Source organism: Metarhizium album, assembly GCF_000804445.1.
Source record: "Metarhizium album ARSEF 1941 chromosome Unknown scaffold_38, whole genome shotgun sequence".
Taxonomy (NCBI): domain Eukaryota; kingdom Fungi; phylum Ascomycota; class Sordariomycetes; order Hypocreales; family Clavicipitaceae; genus Metarhizium; species Metarhizium album.
Window position 1 is genome coordinate 91,776 of NW_024467612.1, and position 16,344 is coordinate 108,119.

Genomic DNA, 16,344 nt, shown 5'->3' on the forward strand with positions numbered 1-16,344 from the left:
TATTGGTGTATTCTACGGAGTAACAATGGTGGGCCTTGGGCAGTAGGGCATCCATTGTAACCCACACTCCCCAACTCATGATCCTTGGGAAGATGCCAAAACTAACAAAATTCATCAGGCAAAGGAGATACAGCATCCGGAAAAACATCGCCTTGGTGGCCCGAAACAAGAGGCCAATAACACGGCCTGGATGGTGTCAGGTTATGACGTTCTCATAACCAGCGTGTAGTGCCGTAACCCAGTTGATCGATGCGCCTCGAATCTCGGTGAATTAAGCAGAGCCGTACATACAATGGGCCTGCTTATTGAGAAGTTGGGGTCACCACTTGCATGCCAACAAAGTCTCCCCGCTCGATCAAACAACTACGATATATAAATGTGAAGCCAGAATTTTCCAGCCTGACATGGCATCAGCATATTCTGCCAAGAGAAGTAAGACGTGTTTCCAGTGTCTTTAAGTGGAGTGTATATCTTGCAAATAGCCATGTTGGCCATGGTCCATTGCGATATCACTGTTCCATAACGATCTAGCAGCAGAGTCTTAACAAATGCTCACTACGAGATCAACGAGTGAGGAAATGCCCTCGCATGACCCCCTCCCCTCGGAGGATGTAACTTAGATCCTACATCCTCCAGGAAATGTACAGAGCCAAAGAGGAAACAACACCAAATACGGCGACTGCAACGACTCAGGAGTACTGTGGCCGCATTAGATGCTGCATGCACGTAGCCTCCCCCCGCGTACACCACAGCCACCGAGCCGGGCCCGGAGCAGTCGCGTTGCGCAATCCCTTTGCAGTGCGTCCAAGTTAAAAGATCTGTCAACCAACTTTGAGAGTCTGTCGTGAGCTTCCGGAGACTCAAACTGCTAAATCCAGCAAAAAGAAAACGACAATTTCCCCGTGCCATTCGTCCATGCCCCCAGCCCAGGGCGAAGCGCCCGACTAGGCCAAGGAGCCCATGGGATCCCACAATGGCAAAACCGTCGGCTCCTGTCCAGCCACGTCTCTGACTTGCTTGCTCAGAAACCGGCGATCAACGACGGCCTGGTAAACAAACTCGTCCATCCACTCGTCCGTCATGACAAACCAGCCTTTGTCGCCTACATTCTCCGAGCCCCAACTGTTCTGCACCCTCCACCGCACCGGCTGCCCCGTCTTGTCATCCAAGTGGACCGCCGTCAAGACCATGGCGTGCGTCATCAGACTCTCGCCGGCGCGCAATCTCTGCTCCTTGGTCATGCCGAGCAAGTCGGTGCCGATGCCGACCTCGTAGTCAGAGACGTGGAGGTCCATGACTCCAGAAGATTTGTCGCTGAACTTGCCCACGTCGCAGCCAAAGAAGACTGGCATCCCGGCCCTGATCATCCTCACGCAGGCCTGCTTGAGTGTCCTCATGTCGACATTGATGTAGGTGACGTCTCGGCCGCCGACGACGTTGCCGAGCCTGTCGACGGTGAGGCGGGTCATGAAGTCGTTACGAGGGTCGTTGACGAGAGAGACCATGTCCGAGATGGTGTTGGCGTTGATTTGGAAGCCGGAGCTGGTGATGTTCTTGGCAAAGTCCTTGGGGGTGATGGCGAGAGAGTGGACTCTGTTGTCCTTGTCGGCGTACGTCCACGTGAACTCCTCGGTTGGGTTGGGCGTCGGCCCGAGGAGGAGCGTCACGATCTTCTGGACATCCTGCATGTACAGGATTTTCATGGCGGAAATGACACCGGGCGCCTGGCCGGCGGCAATGGCCCTGCGCAAGCGGAGAGCGCACTCGCGCAGCTTCGTCTTGAGGACCGTGTTGAGAATGCTCGAGTTCTGGGCGTTCCAGCTATCGGGGTATAACGTCTGAGGAACAAGACCGTACTTGTCAACCAGGTTGTACGCCATGTCCCACTGGCCACCGTCGGAGATGAGATCGTCCAGGAGCCTCTGGACGAGCCGGCCCTCCAGGTCCTCGCCGCACGTGTCGATGATTTGCTCGAGGAACCAGTTGGTTTTCTCGAGCTTGTCATAGTAGTAAAGGTAGCCCTGGGATAGCTCAAACGAGTCGAGACTGTACCGCTGCATCATGGCCACGCGGAACACATTGGTAGAGGCAAACAGCCAGCATCGCCCACTCGAGCGCTGGTTCGTAATGGGCGCGCCCTCAAAGGGGATCCTGGTGTTGAAAACGTGAAGGTTGGCAATCTTGGAGGCCCGCGAGGTCAGAGCCGTCCGGGGGTTCGCCGAGCTCAGAGTCGAGAGAGCAAGCCTGCCAGAGCAGCCCGCGCCTCAGCAAAAGAAGCCTTCTCGAAGAGTGACGTGCGGGATTGCTCCCTCAGCTCTGACATGTACGAACCTGTTTTGGGGATCCTCCAAAATCGTACGAGGCAGCCGAGACACGGCGTCGAGCGGCAAAGGCTCTGCCTCACGGGCAAACCCGCCGCTCTTCTCGTTCTCCTCGCCAGAGCCCTCTGCCCGTTCAAGTCTCATCTTGCGCAGACCATCAACCACGGCCTCGTCGTGCGCTCGAGATGCCGAGGGTCTCGACTGTTGGGCGCCCATGATTTGCGAGCGACTGGCTCTGCCAGAGCCTGCGTCTGAGGAGTATGAATGAGCCTACACAGCGGTCCGACTGTGGCTGTGTGACAAGTCAATCAGCTTGAAGCATCCCCAGCACAGGGACGGGACAACGACTATTTACGAAACGACAGCGGGCAAAGTCGAGACTCGAACTTGGCGGAAAATGGGACGACGAAGCACCCGACTCATTCCGAACCCCGTGCGCCCTTATAATTTAGTAGCCAAGCTTCCCCCGTCACGCGCACCCTCCTCCTGCTCTTCGAGGAAGGTGTGCAAGATAAGCCGAGACAAGACAGGCTCCGTCACCCATGCCATGCCACCCGTACAAGCGTACAAGCGACACGAGCTGCGAGGCTCCGTTCCACACCGAGCGGTGAGGGATGAACTCGTGCCCGACAAAGCTCGAGTGCTTCAACGCCGTGTACTTGCCGGCTCCAGAGGTCCTTGCGCACCTTGATGGTCCATATCAATAAGCCAACATTTGGCAGTATATTTCATCACGAAGAGTCCCGCCGTGAACTCGTCTGGTAACTCGGGTCAGCGTGCTGCCTACCGCACAATATGTAGGTGTGCTGACAGAACGCTCGAAAAGGACCATGGAAACGAGGCTGGAGGAGAGAGGGGGACGTAGTCACACAAGGAGACCACAACGACCAGAAATTCAAGCTCCTCCACCACGGAGCGAGGATGCTCAACATTTGTTCCTCTGAAAATCGGCCATTTCAGGCTTCGTCCAAGGTGGTCTTTGGCGTCAACGGTGGGCATTTCGACCTTGCCCGCCGTCAGCATATGACATACGCCGGAATCAGCGTTCCACAATCAACAGTCACATCTAGGCGTACGGTTTAGATATTCATCTCCATTGGTCCATGTACAGGAACGCCCCATCTACCTAGGTTCTCAATGTCTCCGAATTCCTGACAATTTGATTCATCCAAAACCATGTGAAAAATATCAGGTATGCTGCTATTTCTACACTCCATTGAGCTTAGATTTCACAAGCGCCAATGCATTGCTGTGGCTCGTCAAAGAAGTGTGGGCGGTTCTTAGAAAACAACATCCAAAACTGGTTTACAGGCGAGAGCCGTGAATGACCTTCATGTCGACGGCGAGCTCACGGCCACCGTCGTTGAGGACAAGAGCACGGACGCTGCCACGACCCGACTCAAAGGCAGACGACAGGCGAGCCCACAGGTTGGACTGGTCAATGACAGGCAGGTTCTGCTTGACGTCGCCAGTCTCAGTCATGGCGACAATGTGGCCACCCTGCATATCCAGGACACGGTACTGCTTGAAGACGGGACCGAGCATGGTCTGAACAATGACGCTAGGAGCAGGGTTGGACACGAAAGAAGACTCCTCGTGCAGCTGCTTGGTGAACAGGTCAACGCCAAGGTATCGGTACTGGCCAGTGGCATTCGAGGTCGAAATGCGGATGACCTGGCAAGGACGGCCCTGGAGCATCAAGAAGTCCCCCAGCCGGATGTGGTGGCAGGGAATGGTGACGGTGTTGGGCACATAAGAGCCACCAGACTGGACGGGGCGAGGGCGCGTCTCAGTCACGCGAATGTCCTCCTTGATATCCACGTCGACGTGGTCGTGGTGAGGGTGCACAATCTTGTCGGCAAGCTTATGGATGCCCTGGCGGAACGAGTGGTAGTGACCTGGAGTTTTCAGTTAGCTTTACTTGGCAATTCCGGATCGTGGACAAAACACTTTGATGGCAGCATACCGTCCTCGTCGTAGTAACCCATGTTGGACTTCTGTTGGGCTTGGCTAAAGCGAGCAGGCTCAACCGTCTCGTCGGAGAATTTGACTTGCTGATGAACCGTTGTCTGAACAGGTCGTTCTTCAACGGTGTACTGATTGACACGGGCGTCCTCGGCCTGGTACTGAGGACGAGAAGGAGCGTCTACGGTGGTGCGATAGACGGGACGGAACCGTTCACGGTATTCTCGCTCAGCAATGTCAATTGGGGACGAGTAGGGGCGTTGGTGAGTGTCGATCTTGATGCGAGTGTCGGTGTACTCAGAACGTCCTGGCCTGAAGCAATCAGAGTCAGCTGAGAAGCTTTATGCTTTGGTATGATGTTGGCAGTGGTTTCTACGTCAACAAAAGTTTTTGTTGTAACCGAATGCCCCTGACCTTGGGGGGTATGGGGGCGTATGATATAAGAACCCCCCTTGCAAAAGCAATGCGTGTCCAATTCAAGGCCAAGAACGGGGCCTCTTCCGTCACACCGCATCATTTTGTCACCTCTAGGCAGAAAAGGGTGGGAATTTGCGACCCCAGCGTTACGCTCGCGGCATGCAGGATCAAAGCGTGGTTATTCCGAGCCGTAGGTTCAGAGGGACATGTGAACCATGTCGAAAACGAAGCCGAATGCCGAGCAGAAGGGGGGGTTTAAACAATGATCGAAAAATACTGACCGAAAGTCTTCCTTCACGAATTGCTCCTGCTGGAAACCGGGACGGCGGTGACGCTCCTGGGTGAAACGGACCTCTTCTTCGCTGAAGCGGTGCTCGCGGTGCTCTCCACGCGGGGGAAGATCGACGTGGGCAGAGTAAGAAGAGTATTGATCTTGCCGTCCGGCTGGCTCCTGCTTCTGAGAGAGTTTGATATCAACCTCTTCGTGAGTCTGGATGGCGGTTTGCGACTCGCTGTCCCGATAAGTCGACGGGAAGATGCTGAAGGGGACGGGGACGCGGGCTTCAAAGTCCAGATTGGCGACTTTTGCTGGCGCGAGAGAATCTGCTTCTCATACAACCCTCCGTAGCCGACAGCACGAAAGGAAGACAAGAAGGATTCCCTGGCTTCTGTTGCTTGAACAAAAGTCGAAGAAAGAGAAGGGAAAAAAAAAAGGGCGTTGGGCCTTTTTGATGTCTTCTTCTTTCTTGGGAGGGAATTGACGTCTTGACTGATGTGGTTGAAGATAATTGGAGGGGAAGGATTCGTTTGGAACCGCGGGCAGACGCACCAGGGCTTTTGAGGGCGAAGAGCAGGATCGGATCAGGTAGGGCCTCGAGGCAGCGTTGTGTTGCCAAGCAGGGTGTGTCTATTAATCTTGGTGTTTATTCCGCCCGTGGTTTGTTTACTCTGGCCTAAAGAGGAATAGCCTTACATCTCATCTCCACCTCAGCATCAGGAGAAAGCCAGCTCGAGGGCGTGAGTGCGTCTCAGCATCCCAACATCTGTCCTCCCAAGCCCAGGGGAAAGAAGGCCTGTTCGTTGGCTGCATTGCACCAGATGGTTGCAACCTCGTCTGGAGGCGAAATTGGCCCTCTCGTCAAGCCCGGTTTTCTAACCATGTTCTACCAGTGTCAATGGAATGCGGGAGGCGGGAGGAGGGGAATTGGCGCCTTGTTCTGACCATTGCTAACAATTGGCGCTTCAATAGAGCACTACGTACCACGCTCATCACGGCGAGGCGTCTCAGACACGGGTCTCAAATTCGCCATTCTATTTCTGTGCTTCAGAGCTGGTGCTGTGCAGAACGGAGTCAACCCAATGCCCCCGCCAGAAGGGCGAGAGAGCGAAAGGGCCATGAACAAGTTTCATCAGACGCTGGGAAGCCAGAGTGTACTCCGTACGCGGCCCCGAATGTACATTGCACCCGTGCGTCTCCATCCAAGTAGAAAATGGGACCATCGCTTTCTTGTTTCTTCCTCTGTCTTGGCGGTGCAAAGCCTCCTCCTGTCTCGAGCCCTGGCAGCTGCCGCAGTGGCACCCCTGGCACAGGCAAAGACGGTCGTGCGAATCTGCTATTGGGTCGATTCATCACCTGGCTGCAGAACAGCTTATGCAAGAACACGAATGAATGATTGCCGAATGGACACGATAGACGTTAGGTACGGCACCTTGGGCAAGGCGGCAGGAGTAGGCTGACTGCGTGGACGACAGATGTACTTGGGCTCACCTCGTCCGTCGCCCTGCTGGCAAAACGGAGTACGTGCGTATGGGAGACGGAGTATATTCCTACACAAGTAGGTACCTAGGTAGGTTTCTACATCGCGGCGGCGTCTGAATCCACTTGGGCCACTGAGCCGCAGAGCTTTTTACCCAGCGACGCGTGAGCGTGTTTGCCCAAAAGACGGTTGATTGCATTCAAGGGTTGCCTGGCTAGATCGAGCTCGTGCTAGACCATCTGTTGCAAGATCCGTCGATGCTCTCAACGCCGCCGTCTGCTCAAGCCATCAATCACACTCGTTCAAGGTCAAACTCTGCTCTCCAAGGATTTGGCATCCTGTTGCTGTGCCAACAAGAACCCAGACCCTTGCTCCTTGGCTGCTGGTCTATTCGTGCGTGGCGCTAAGCAATCTGTAGCTTCCGGTCACCACTGACCCACGCACGATTCCGCGTTCTTCAAATTGCTTTTGCGTGTTGAGATGAGTGCGGGTCGTGCAGACGGGGTGTTTTCCTCGGCCAGAGCGCGAGATAGCAAACTAGCCGTGATTATGGTTGAGCCTGTGACGGTGATCTTCTGTTTCTGTGGAGACTACAGAGTGGCGGGAGGCCAGCCAACCGTTGTCATGTCTGTTGAACAGCCGACAGTCGGCGATGGCGCGATTACACGACGAATCCGTGGTGATCAAATTATCAATTGAGTTGAACTACACCGCCCATCAAATAACAGCTTTCCCCTACGGAGTACTCCGTACGCCCAGTGCAATATACCCGGTACTGTTTCTACCGGCCCAGGAGTGGCAACGCTGGTTTCAAGTTTCAACTCGAGCCCGGGTCTCGATTGCGACCTTAGTCAGCTGCCTCGACACGTGATCCAATGTCGTCACCCGTTTTGGGACTGACTCAGCTCGGCATGAGCTGCCCCGCGATGACGGCCGACATCGACCATTTTTTGCCCCACGTTAAACAAGTGTTCCTTCCAGAAGATCAGACTTGAATTGCACCCAAAGACTTCTGGCTCGATGCACCTTGATCCCTGACTGCGCTTTACAAACCAGGCCAGTACACTCCAAAATCAAAGATGAAGCAAAGATTTTCATCGTTGGATGTCAAGGTGCGTTTATGCAAACCCGCTTCTCGAGACTGACCACTTCTCACACCCTTCTGTACTTTTCAAGGTAATCGCCCACGAGCTCAATCAGAGCTTGGTGACGCTACGTCTAGCCAACGTGTACGACCTTTCCTCAAAAATCCTCCTTTTCAAATTCGCCAAGCCCGATAATAAGAAGCAATTGGTTGTTGACGCTGGATTCCGCTGCCACTTGACGGAATTCGCGCGAACCACAGCGGCTGCTCCATCAGCGTTTGTCGCTCGACTTAGGAAGCTCCTGAAAACGAGACGATTAACTTCAGTTTCGCAAATTGGCACTGACAGAATTATCGAATTTCAATTCAGTGACGGCCAGTACAGGCTTTTCCTAGAGTTCTTTGCGGTACGAACCACCGCTCTGCCTTGAACCATTGAAGTGGTGGCAAAAAAAATTAACGCACTGCACAGAGCGGTAACATAATTTTGACCGATGCCGACTTGAAAATTTTGAGCCTCGCCCGAAATGTCCCGGCAGGAGAAGGTCAGGAAGCTCAACGCGTTGGCCTGCAATATTCACTCGAGAATCGACAAAATTTCCACGGTATCCCCCCTCTAACTAGGGAGAGGGTGCAAGCGGCCTTGAGGTCGGCGGCTGACAAAGCTGCCGCTCCTTCGGCGGCCAAAAAGTTGAAAGCGAAGCCAGGAGGGGATTTGCGAAAAAGTTTGGCCGTATCTGTCACCGAACTCCCTCCGGTACTCGTCGACCATGTCCTACAATCCAACGACTTTGATACAACTGTGAATCCCGTCGAAATACTTGAAAACAATGTACTGCTAGATGAGCTCGTCAAGCTCTTGTCAGAAGCCAAATCTTCTGTTGAGAATATAACCAGCTCTGAAACATGCGCCGGCTTCATCTTTGCCAAACGACGAGGTGGTATCCCCGTTGAGGAAGCCCAAGGCGGCGAGGTAGCGACAAATCGCGACGTACTACTTTATGAAGATTTCCATCCGTTCATCCCTCACAAATTTCAAAAAGACACAAGCATAAAAACGTTAGAGTTCAAAGGCTATAATCAAACAGTGGATGAGTACTTCTCGTCACTAGAGGGGCAGAAGCTAGAGACAAGGGTCAACGAGCGAGAAGCAGCGGCAAAGAGAAAGCTTGACGCAGCCAGGGCAGACCAGGCCAGGAGAATTGAGGGCCTACAAGATGCCCAGGCATTGAACATGCGCAAAGCGGCTGCTATCGAGGCAAATGTGGAGTGGGTACAAGAAGCCATGGATGCCATCAATGGCCTACTGGCCCAGGGCATGGACTGGATAGATATTGGAAAGCTTGTTGAGCGAGAGAAGAAGCACAAGAACCCTTTGGCGGGCATTATTGTCCTTCCGCTTAACCTCGGCGAAAACTCGATTACGCTCAACCTTGCCGAAGAAGAAGAAGAGGAGAAGGATGAGGAGGAAGGTGAGGAGGAAGCGAATCCATTTGAGACAGATGACAGCGATTCCGAAGAGGAAAAACATGCCAGCACCATCTCAAAAGAGGCAGAGAAGCCGGTCAAGGGCTTAAATATTGAAATCAATCTGAAGCTGAGCCCGTGGAGTAATGCCCGAGAGTACTACGAACAGCGGCGGACAGCAGTTGTGAAGGAAGAGAGGACGCAACAGCAGGCATCCCGGGCCCTAAAAAATGCAGAGCAGAAGATTGCGCAAGATTTGAAGAAAGGCCTCAAGCAGGAAAAGGCTCTTCTACAGCCCATCAGGAGACTGTTGTGGTTCGAAAAGTTCCTCTGGTTTATCTCCTCAGACGGTTATCTTGTTCTGGGCGGCAAAGATGCCCACCAAAATGAAATATTGTACAAGAGGTATCTTCGAAAGGGTGACGTATATTGTCACGCTGACCTGAGAGGAGCAGCAAGTGTCATCATCAAGAATGACCCAAGCAGCCCCGATGCACCCATACCTCCGGCAACGTTGGCACAGGCAGGTAACCTTTCGGTATGCGCATCTGAAGCATGGGACCAAAAAGCAGGTATGGGGGCATGGTGGGTTAAAGCGGACCAAGTTTCCAAGTCGGCACCCACAGGGGAATTCTTGCCAACCGGAAGTTTCACGGTGCGAGGACAGAAGAACTATCTGGCTCCGGCACAGCTTATACTCGGTCTTGGGATCATGTTTAAGATTACCGAAGAAAGTAAAGCGAGACATGTCAAACACAGAATACACGATGTTGACCCAGGTTTGGGCTCGGACATGGCGAGGGAACGCAACGACAAGCCAAGCATAGCGTCGGTGGCAGACTTCCGGGAGAAGGAACCAGAAGACGACGTATCTCAGTCCGACAATGACAGTGATGACGGCCAAGAAGAGGAGAATGCTCGCGCAAACCCATTGCAGACCCCTGGTGGTGCGGAAGACGACGAGGTCGAAGAAACCGCAGGCGCAGCATCCTCCTTGAATCTCACAGAGCAGCCAGCTGATGAGGGCGGTAGCCAGGAGGAGGCTGCAGAAACTGGCACGAGCCGCGATGAGCCGAATCTAGCAGTCGGGACAGATGTGTCCGAAGCACCTACCAGGACATGGAACCCCACGACACAAACCGGCGGCGCGCGGTCCTCACACTCCAAGAAAGGGCCACCCAAGCGCGGCCAAAAAGGCAAAGCGAAAAAAGCTGCTCTCAAGTACAAGGACCAGGACGAGGAGGACCGCGCCGCCGCCGAAACACTGATTGGCGCAACCGCGGGTCAGAAACGGCAAGAGGCAGAGGCCAAGGCCAAGGCGGATAGGCAAGCCGAACTAGAAGCGGCCAGAGAACGGCGCCGCGCCCAACACGAGCGACGGCAGAAAGAGATTGCGGGCCACGAAGAGATCAGACGAGTCATGATGGAGGAAGGCATCGACGTGCTCGACGCGGACGAGGCGGAGAAGGCCACTCCCCTCGATGCTCTAGTCGGCACCCCTTTGCCGGGCGACGAGATTCTCGAAGCCGTACCCGTGTGTGCTCCGTGGAACGCCCTCGGAAAATTCAAGTACAAGGCCAAGATGCAGCCCGGCGCCGTCAAGAAGGGCAAGGCCACCAAGGAAATCATGGAGCGCTGGAAAGCGGATTCCGGCAAAAAGGGCGCCGTGGACGAGTCCTCCCTCGATTCGGAGAAGATGTGGCCCCGTGAGGTAGAACTGATCAAGGGCATGAAGGTGGAGGAGATTGTAAACTGCGTCCCCGCAGGCAAGGTGAGGGTCATGATGGCTGGCGGCAGTGGCGGCGGCGGCGGCGGCGGCCGAGGCAAAGGCAGCAAGGGAAAGGCAAAGAAGTAGACACGCTGCAAGGAGCATCAGTTCAAGCCAGAATAACATCAATAAACGGATGGCATCTAGCCGCCGGGGCAGACTTCGTCGCTCCGCGCATACATGAATTGCCCAGCGCACACCAAAAGACGGGGAAAAAACAAAAAAAAGAAAAAAAGAAAACCACGCTGCACCACAAATCCGGCCTCGCTCATCGAATGACTTCCACCCTCTCGACCCTCCTCACGTCGTCTGGCATCCTCGCGATGCACAGCTCCCTGCAGAACCGGCCCCATTGGCCGCTGGTGCCCTCCCGCACGGCGTCCTGCAAGTCGACGCCGTACCGCTCCCTGTACGACCTCTTGACGGCCTGCATGTGCGCCGGGTCCCAGTGGAAGCGGACCAGTCTCGAAATGAGCAGCTCCCGGCGGAGACGGTCCCTGCGCGACGCCGTGAGCGCGTGGCTGAGCAGGAGCGCGTCGCGGACGGGCCTGTTGATGACGCCGTTGAGGACGTGGGCCAGCACCTCGCCCTGGAGAAGAACAAGTCAGCAAGCACCCTGCACCCTGCGGGGGACACACGTACGACCAGATTGCCGCTCTTCTTGAGCGCCTCGCGCGCAAAGTTGGCGCGGTAGCGGCGCTCGTACTCCTGCAGCACGAGCCGGAGGTGGGTGTCGCTCCTGGTGACGACGACGGCAATCATGGCGCTCTCGCCGCCCTTTTCGGCCCTGACCGCCCTGCGGAGGTCGTCCACGTCCTGGTCGACGAGGCGGTAGTCGACGGGGACCGCGCGGCCGTAGGCGTCGAGGTCGTCCATGCGGCGCTCGTCGAGGACCGTGAGGACCGCCCTCTTGAACTTGTCCTCCTTGAGCTCCACCCTCATGCACTGGGCGAGGCTGTTGTCGTACTTCTTGTCGGTGAAGGACTGCTTGATGCGGCGGATTTCGTCGTTGGTCCTGCCCATGAGGGACTCGACGAGCAGCTCGCGGCGCGTCTTGTCGCCCTGGTACCAGAAGTTGGCCCAGTACGCCTCCGACTCCCACTTGCCCAGGGCGACGGCGTAGCAGGCCTTCATGAGGCTGGGGTCCTCGTCTTTGAGGCGCGCGCGGATGTGCTTGGCGATGTTGACGCCCTTGCGGTCGGAGCCCGTCTTCACGATGCGCTTGTATTCGCTGCGCAGCTCCATGACCTGGTCGTGCGTGAGGCTGGGGAGGATCTCGACGAGAGGCCGGGTGTCCGGGGGTCCGTTCCCCCTGAGGGCCTGGGCGAGCGTCGCGGCGATGTCTTTTGGGTCGTGGAAGCGCGCGCGGCGGGGGCGCCTCGTGCCGTCGGGACCGTCGGCGTCCGAGTCGAGCGGGGAGAGGGCCTCCTCGATGGCCTCGGGGTCACTGCTGGCGTCTTTGGAGGCGATGAGGAGAGGGGACGGCATGGGCGAGCAGTCTTGATACGTGCCCCTGTACGACTCGAGGAGCGGGGAGGCCGGCGCGGTGGCGAGGGACAGGCCGCTTGAGCGGCCGGTGTCGACGGCAAGGCTGGACATGAGGCTTGTAGGCGGCCTGGGGGACCTGTCGCGCGCGCCGCCGCCGCGACGGTCTTTTGATCGGTCCCTTGACCGGTCTCTGTCTTTGCGACTGGCCTCCGGAGCGAGGGTCGACGGGCCGGGAGACTTATCTCTCCGGCGATCGCGTGGTCCGTCTCCGTCGCGGCTGCCAGGTTCAACGGTCAAGACGTTGGCGGAACCGCGAGAGTCATCTCGGTATGAAGGCGCGTGGCGAGATTTTTGAGCGTCGTAGACATCCTCGAGCGGGCTGGCTGGTCTTGGTCGGCGGCCATCGTCTTCGTCTCGGCCATAATTTGAGGAGCGCTTGTCGCTGACTCGAGAGCCGGAAATATAGCTGCCATATGTAGGGGGCGATTCAGATCTCTGATAGCGAGACGGCCCTGGAGGTTTGCCGTAGGCTAAATCGTCTTGGTCGCGCTCCTTGTTGGACCTTCGGTCGCGGCCACTCGTCCTGTCCTTGTGGCGCTCGGAATACCTGTCGTCGCGATTGCCACTGGCGTCGTCAGCATCGTAGCGACGACCGTACTTTTGCGGGAGAAACTTGAGCTTGTCGTCTGCAGTGTCATCTCGCGAGTCTCGCGACTTTTCTCTGGCAGGAGAGGGGTTGCGGATACCAGGGCCCTCATCTTGCCGCGCATACTTGTGAGACCGCCGAGCGCGCAGGTCATGGTGGCCGTCGTCTGACCTGTTCCGCCTCTCATGCTTGGAATCCCTGGGGTCCGTATAGCGCACACGGCGCTCCTTGTCGTCGTCCCTCGCCAAGCGCTCGGCGTCTGGGAACGACCCGGGCAGCAGGCTGGGGTTTTCGCGCGAGCCACGATGAGACGATTCCCTCGGCGGGGAGGCCGTCTTGTAAACAGGTCGCGTATCATCGTAGCTGTAGAGCGATTGGCTTCCGGGGAGCATAGTATCCATGCCGCCCTCGGAAGGGTAGGGCAATCCCCCGCCATGGGCCGAGTCGCGGTAGCCTCGAGACGTGTACCCATCGGCCAGGTCGTCCTCGGGATGGACATGGCTGGGTTCTCGCACGTCGGCAAACCTGGTCAGGCCTGGGCGCCCGGGTTCACCTCTGGGACGCCGGTCACGAGACGTGGACCTCGATCTCGAGCGGTCTCTCCGACGGTCGTCCTCCACGGCGAGAGACATGACGGGGCGTTCTGAATGAGCAGGCGAGGGTTGGAGGTTGAAGATGATGGTTGATGAGTTGGCCGCCAGCGACCGGCTGTACACCACCGCGCAGAAGCGTCAAGACAGTCAACAGTCCCGGGGCCATCTATATCAGAGAAAAGGGAGGCAGACGAACGACCAGGCTAGTGCAGGGCGCGGCCGACAGAGACGACACCCGCAGCGTCTTGGCCGTGACGTCCCAGGTGCCATCGGCCGGCTGACGGCTGATGGCTGACGGCGGATGGCTGATGGCTGAGCCCCAGCCGGCTGCCGCTTGTAGTGTCGGCCTCAAGCCAATGGGGAGCTCTGACGGCGGGCCGGTCGTCGAGTCCGCAAAACCATTGGCTGTCTGGTGCTCCACGCCTGACACCTGCCCCGGTTGACAGGAACTGCAAGGAGCTTTCTGCAAGTTGCTGACAGAGTGCGCTGCCGGCGGGTCATGGCTCCACCCGCCCGTCAATCAATCGCCACCAGAACCCGCACCGGTTGGTGGCTGACGTCCCGACCGACGTGAAGCTTGGGTGGAAGCCGCCACATTGCAGAATCTAGAATCCAGATCAATCACGGCCCCGACGCGGGAAGGCCCGCAGGTAGTTACTACTGGTGCGAGTCCTCTCCCCTTCTTCTTGTTAGCTAGCACGCAAATTCAATGCTCCAGACCTCCAGACCCTCGCCGGATGTCTGTCGTCTTGACTCTTGACTGGACTCCCGTGGACATTGCCGCTGCCCCAGCTCACCACCCGGTGCTTCGTCACGTCCTGTCTTCCACGCCTCGCCAAGACATGCAATGCAATGAAGTACTAGTAGTACGTAATACCACCAGTACCACGCTGGCTGAGCACTACTGCTACTCCGTACGGACTACGTACTTCGCTGCGTCATACGGGCAGCCCGGCTGGGCGGAAACATGGAATCGACTCGCGTGACCTCGTGTTGCCATTGCGGCTATACGTGTAACCACCAAAGATGACCTCCCACCACCTACAACACATGGTTGCTACCCAAGCGACAGTTTCTTCCTTTGCAAAAAGAAAAAAAAATAGAGGCTTTATTCGACAGCCTTGGGAGCCCGTCCGCCGCGTTGAAACACAAACAGAGCTTCATCCTTGCCCGCAAAACTCGGCAGCGCTATCTGCACAACCTTGACCCAGTCCTTCCTCTCCCTCGCCATGTACTCGTCCATGGTCATGCTCTTGAATCCCGTATACCCATTGCGGTTCTGTGTTCCCACGACGGCGAGAGTATCGCCGTCGTAGGCGTCGACCAGATCGCGCGTGAAGCCGCCCTCGGTCCCGCCCCCTATGCCGCCCCCTACGACGGGATACACCAGCAGCAGCGCCATGTCCCTGCCCCGATTGTTCCTCTGCAACCACTTGACCCCGTCCATCATGTCCGTGTCGTCTATCCAGTTCACCCGCCACTCGCTCTGCATGTTGTCCACGGCGTGCACGGTGAGCCCGTACCCCCGGAGCATGAAGCTCCAGTAGCCGTTGCCCGAGCCGACGTCTGCAATGGGCCGGCCGTCTGCGAGGATCCGCAGCGATTCCAGGCCCTCGTGGGACGGCGTCACGCAGCCGAAGTGGTGCATCAAGATTGGCAGGACGTGGTGGCCCATGGCCGTTCGCTCCGAGCTGGCGTTGGGGCCGCACCACTCGAGGTTTCGGCACGACCACGCCCAAAAGTCAAGGTAGGGGTTTTGTATGGGCGGCGGCGATTTGCATTTTGGAATGGTCAACTTGGCGAGCAGGCCTGGGTGAATGAACCTCTTTGCCGACAGGTGTGCCGCGGTTTCGCATCGCAGCGAGCCCTTTTTGGCATTTGTGGCCAAGTTTTTGAGCGCCGCTGCTGTAGCTGTGCTTGGCTTGAATATTGAAATGTATGCTTCTATGTCGCCTTGGGGCGGGGGAGGTCTCTGGGTACAGGTTTTTATTGCACAGTCAGTCCATGACAGCCCCCCGCTTTTTGATTTTTTTGGTCTTGATCGTGACATGTCTTCAGGATAGTGGCACTCGACAAGGGAGGGCAAAGAAATTGGGGTTGGGTCGGGTCGATATGTAATCTCACAGTTGAACCGTCCTCTGCCTTGTACCATGCATGTAAACCATTGTCACCGCCCCGATCGACCACATGCTGGGCTTGTGCGAGCTTCACAGACGCAATTGCATGGTAGATATAGACGTCGGCTTCAGGCAGCCCGAGAAGCACGCGGCTTGCTTCATACAGGTCATTCTTGGAGAGCAAGTCTCGTGCTCGGTTCAGCTTGTCCTGGTTCCTGGCTATGTCGTCTGGTCGAAAAGACGGGTTTCCCACGCATCGCGCTCTGGCTTTGGACGGACGCAGCATCATCTCGAGATTGCTCTGGCACGGCTTTGTATGTGGCTTCTGCCGACAAGTTTGTCACTCGCTGCTGGCTTGGATAACGTCCACGAGCCGCGGTTGCTCGTGTTATCCTACATGAAATGATGGGGCGAAAATGGTTCTGCTCCCAGTGGACTCGGTGCTCGTGCAACGCTCCACTATTGAGAGGCTCGCTAGGGCTCACCATCTAGAGTACAAGTTCGTCCGTATGGAAGCCACGATGGGTTTTGTTCTCTCTGAACCAGAGTCGTCAGTTAGTGTCTAAATTCCTTGTAACTGACGTGAGCAGTCCTACCTCAGCGTCGTATTTGCGAGCAATGGGCCTGCACAGCACATCAAACCCGCCCATGGATGCAATCAGGCATTTTAGGGTACGGAGTAGCAAGTCCGTGGCCCGGAATGCAAAACCAAAATACCTGC

At 56.5% G+C, this 16,344-nt stretch overlaps 5 protein-coding genes across 5 annotated transcripts; 1 reads left to right on the top strand and 4 right to left on the bottom strand.

The window, feature by feature from the left end:
- Positions 1 to 944: 944 nt before the first annotated feature.
- Positions 945 to 2,537, bottom strand: MAM_07888 (Peptidase C1B, bleomycin hydrolase; the record flags this gene model as incomplete). The annotated part of the gene is made up of 2 exons (XM_040826686.1): positions 945 to 2,244; positions 2,332 to 2,537. 2 exons carry the CDS (start codon positions 2,535 to 2,537, stop codon positions 945 to 947), a joined length of 1,506 nt encoding a protein of 501 aa, XP_040675318.1.
- Positions 2,538 to 3,626: 1,089 nt separating this feature from the next.
- On the bottom strand, positions 3,627 to 6,013 carry MAM_07889 (woronin body major protein; the record flags this gene model as incomplete). Its single annotated transcript, XM_040826687.1, has 5 exons — positions 3,627 to 4,219; positions 4,288 to 4,598; positions 4,985 to 5,291; positions 5,533 to 5,610; positions 5,965 to 6,013. The coding sequence occupies 5 exons, from the start codon at positions 6,011 to 6,013 to the stop codon at positions 3,627 to 3,629; spliced, it is 1,338 nt and encodes a 445-aa protein (XP_040675319.1).
- Positions 6,014 to 7,539: 1,526 nt separating this feature from the next.
- On the top strand, positions 7,540 to 10,866 carry MAM_07890 (serologically defined colon cancer antigen 1; the record flags this gene model as incomplete). Its single annotated transcript, XM_040826688.1, has 3 exons — positions 7,540 to 7,572; positions 7,637 to 7,951; positions 8,017 to 10,866. The coding sequence occupies 3 exons, from the start codon at positions 7,540 to 7,542 to the stop codon at positions 10,864 to 10,866; spliced, it is 3,198 nt and encodes a 1,065-aa protein (XP_040675320.1).
- Positions 10,867 to 11,047: 181 nt separating this feature from the next.
- On the bottom strand, positions 11,048 to 13,545 carry MAM_07891 (annexin ANXC4; the record flags this gene model as incomplete). The annotated part of the gene is made up of 2 exons (XM_040826689.1): positions 11,048 to 11,368; positions 11,422 to 13,545. The coding sequence occupies 2 exons, from the start codon at positions 13,543 to 13,545 to the stop codon at positions 11,048 to 11,050; spliced, it is 2,445 nt and encodes an 814-aa protein (XP_040675321.1).
- A 1,069-nt stretch (positions 13,546 to 14,614) lies between these two features.
- On the bottom strand, positions 14,615 to 15,912 carry MAM_07892 (uncharacterized protein; the record flags this gene model as incomplete). The annotated part of the gene is made up of 2 exons (XM_040826690.1): positions 14,615 to 15,478; positions 15,631 to 15,912. The coding sequence occupies 2 exons, from the start codon at positions 15,910 to 15,912 to the stop codon at positions 14,615 to 14,617; spliced, it is 1,146 nt and encodes a 381-aa protein (XP_040675322.1).
- Positions 15,913 to 16,344: the final 432 nt, after the last annotated feature.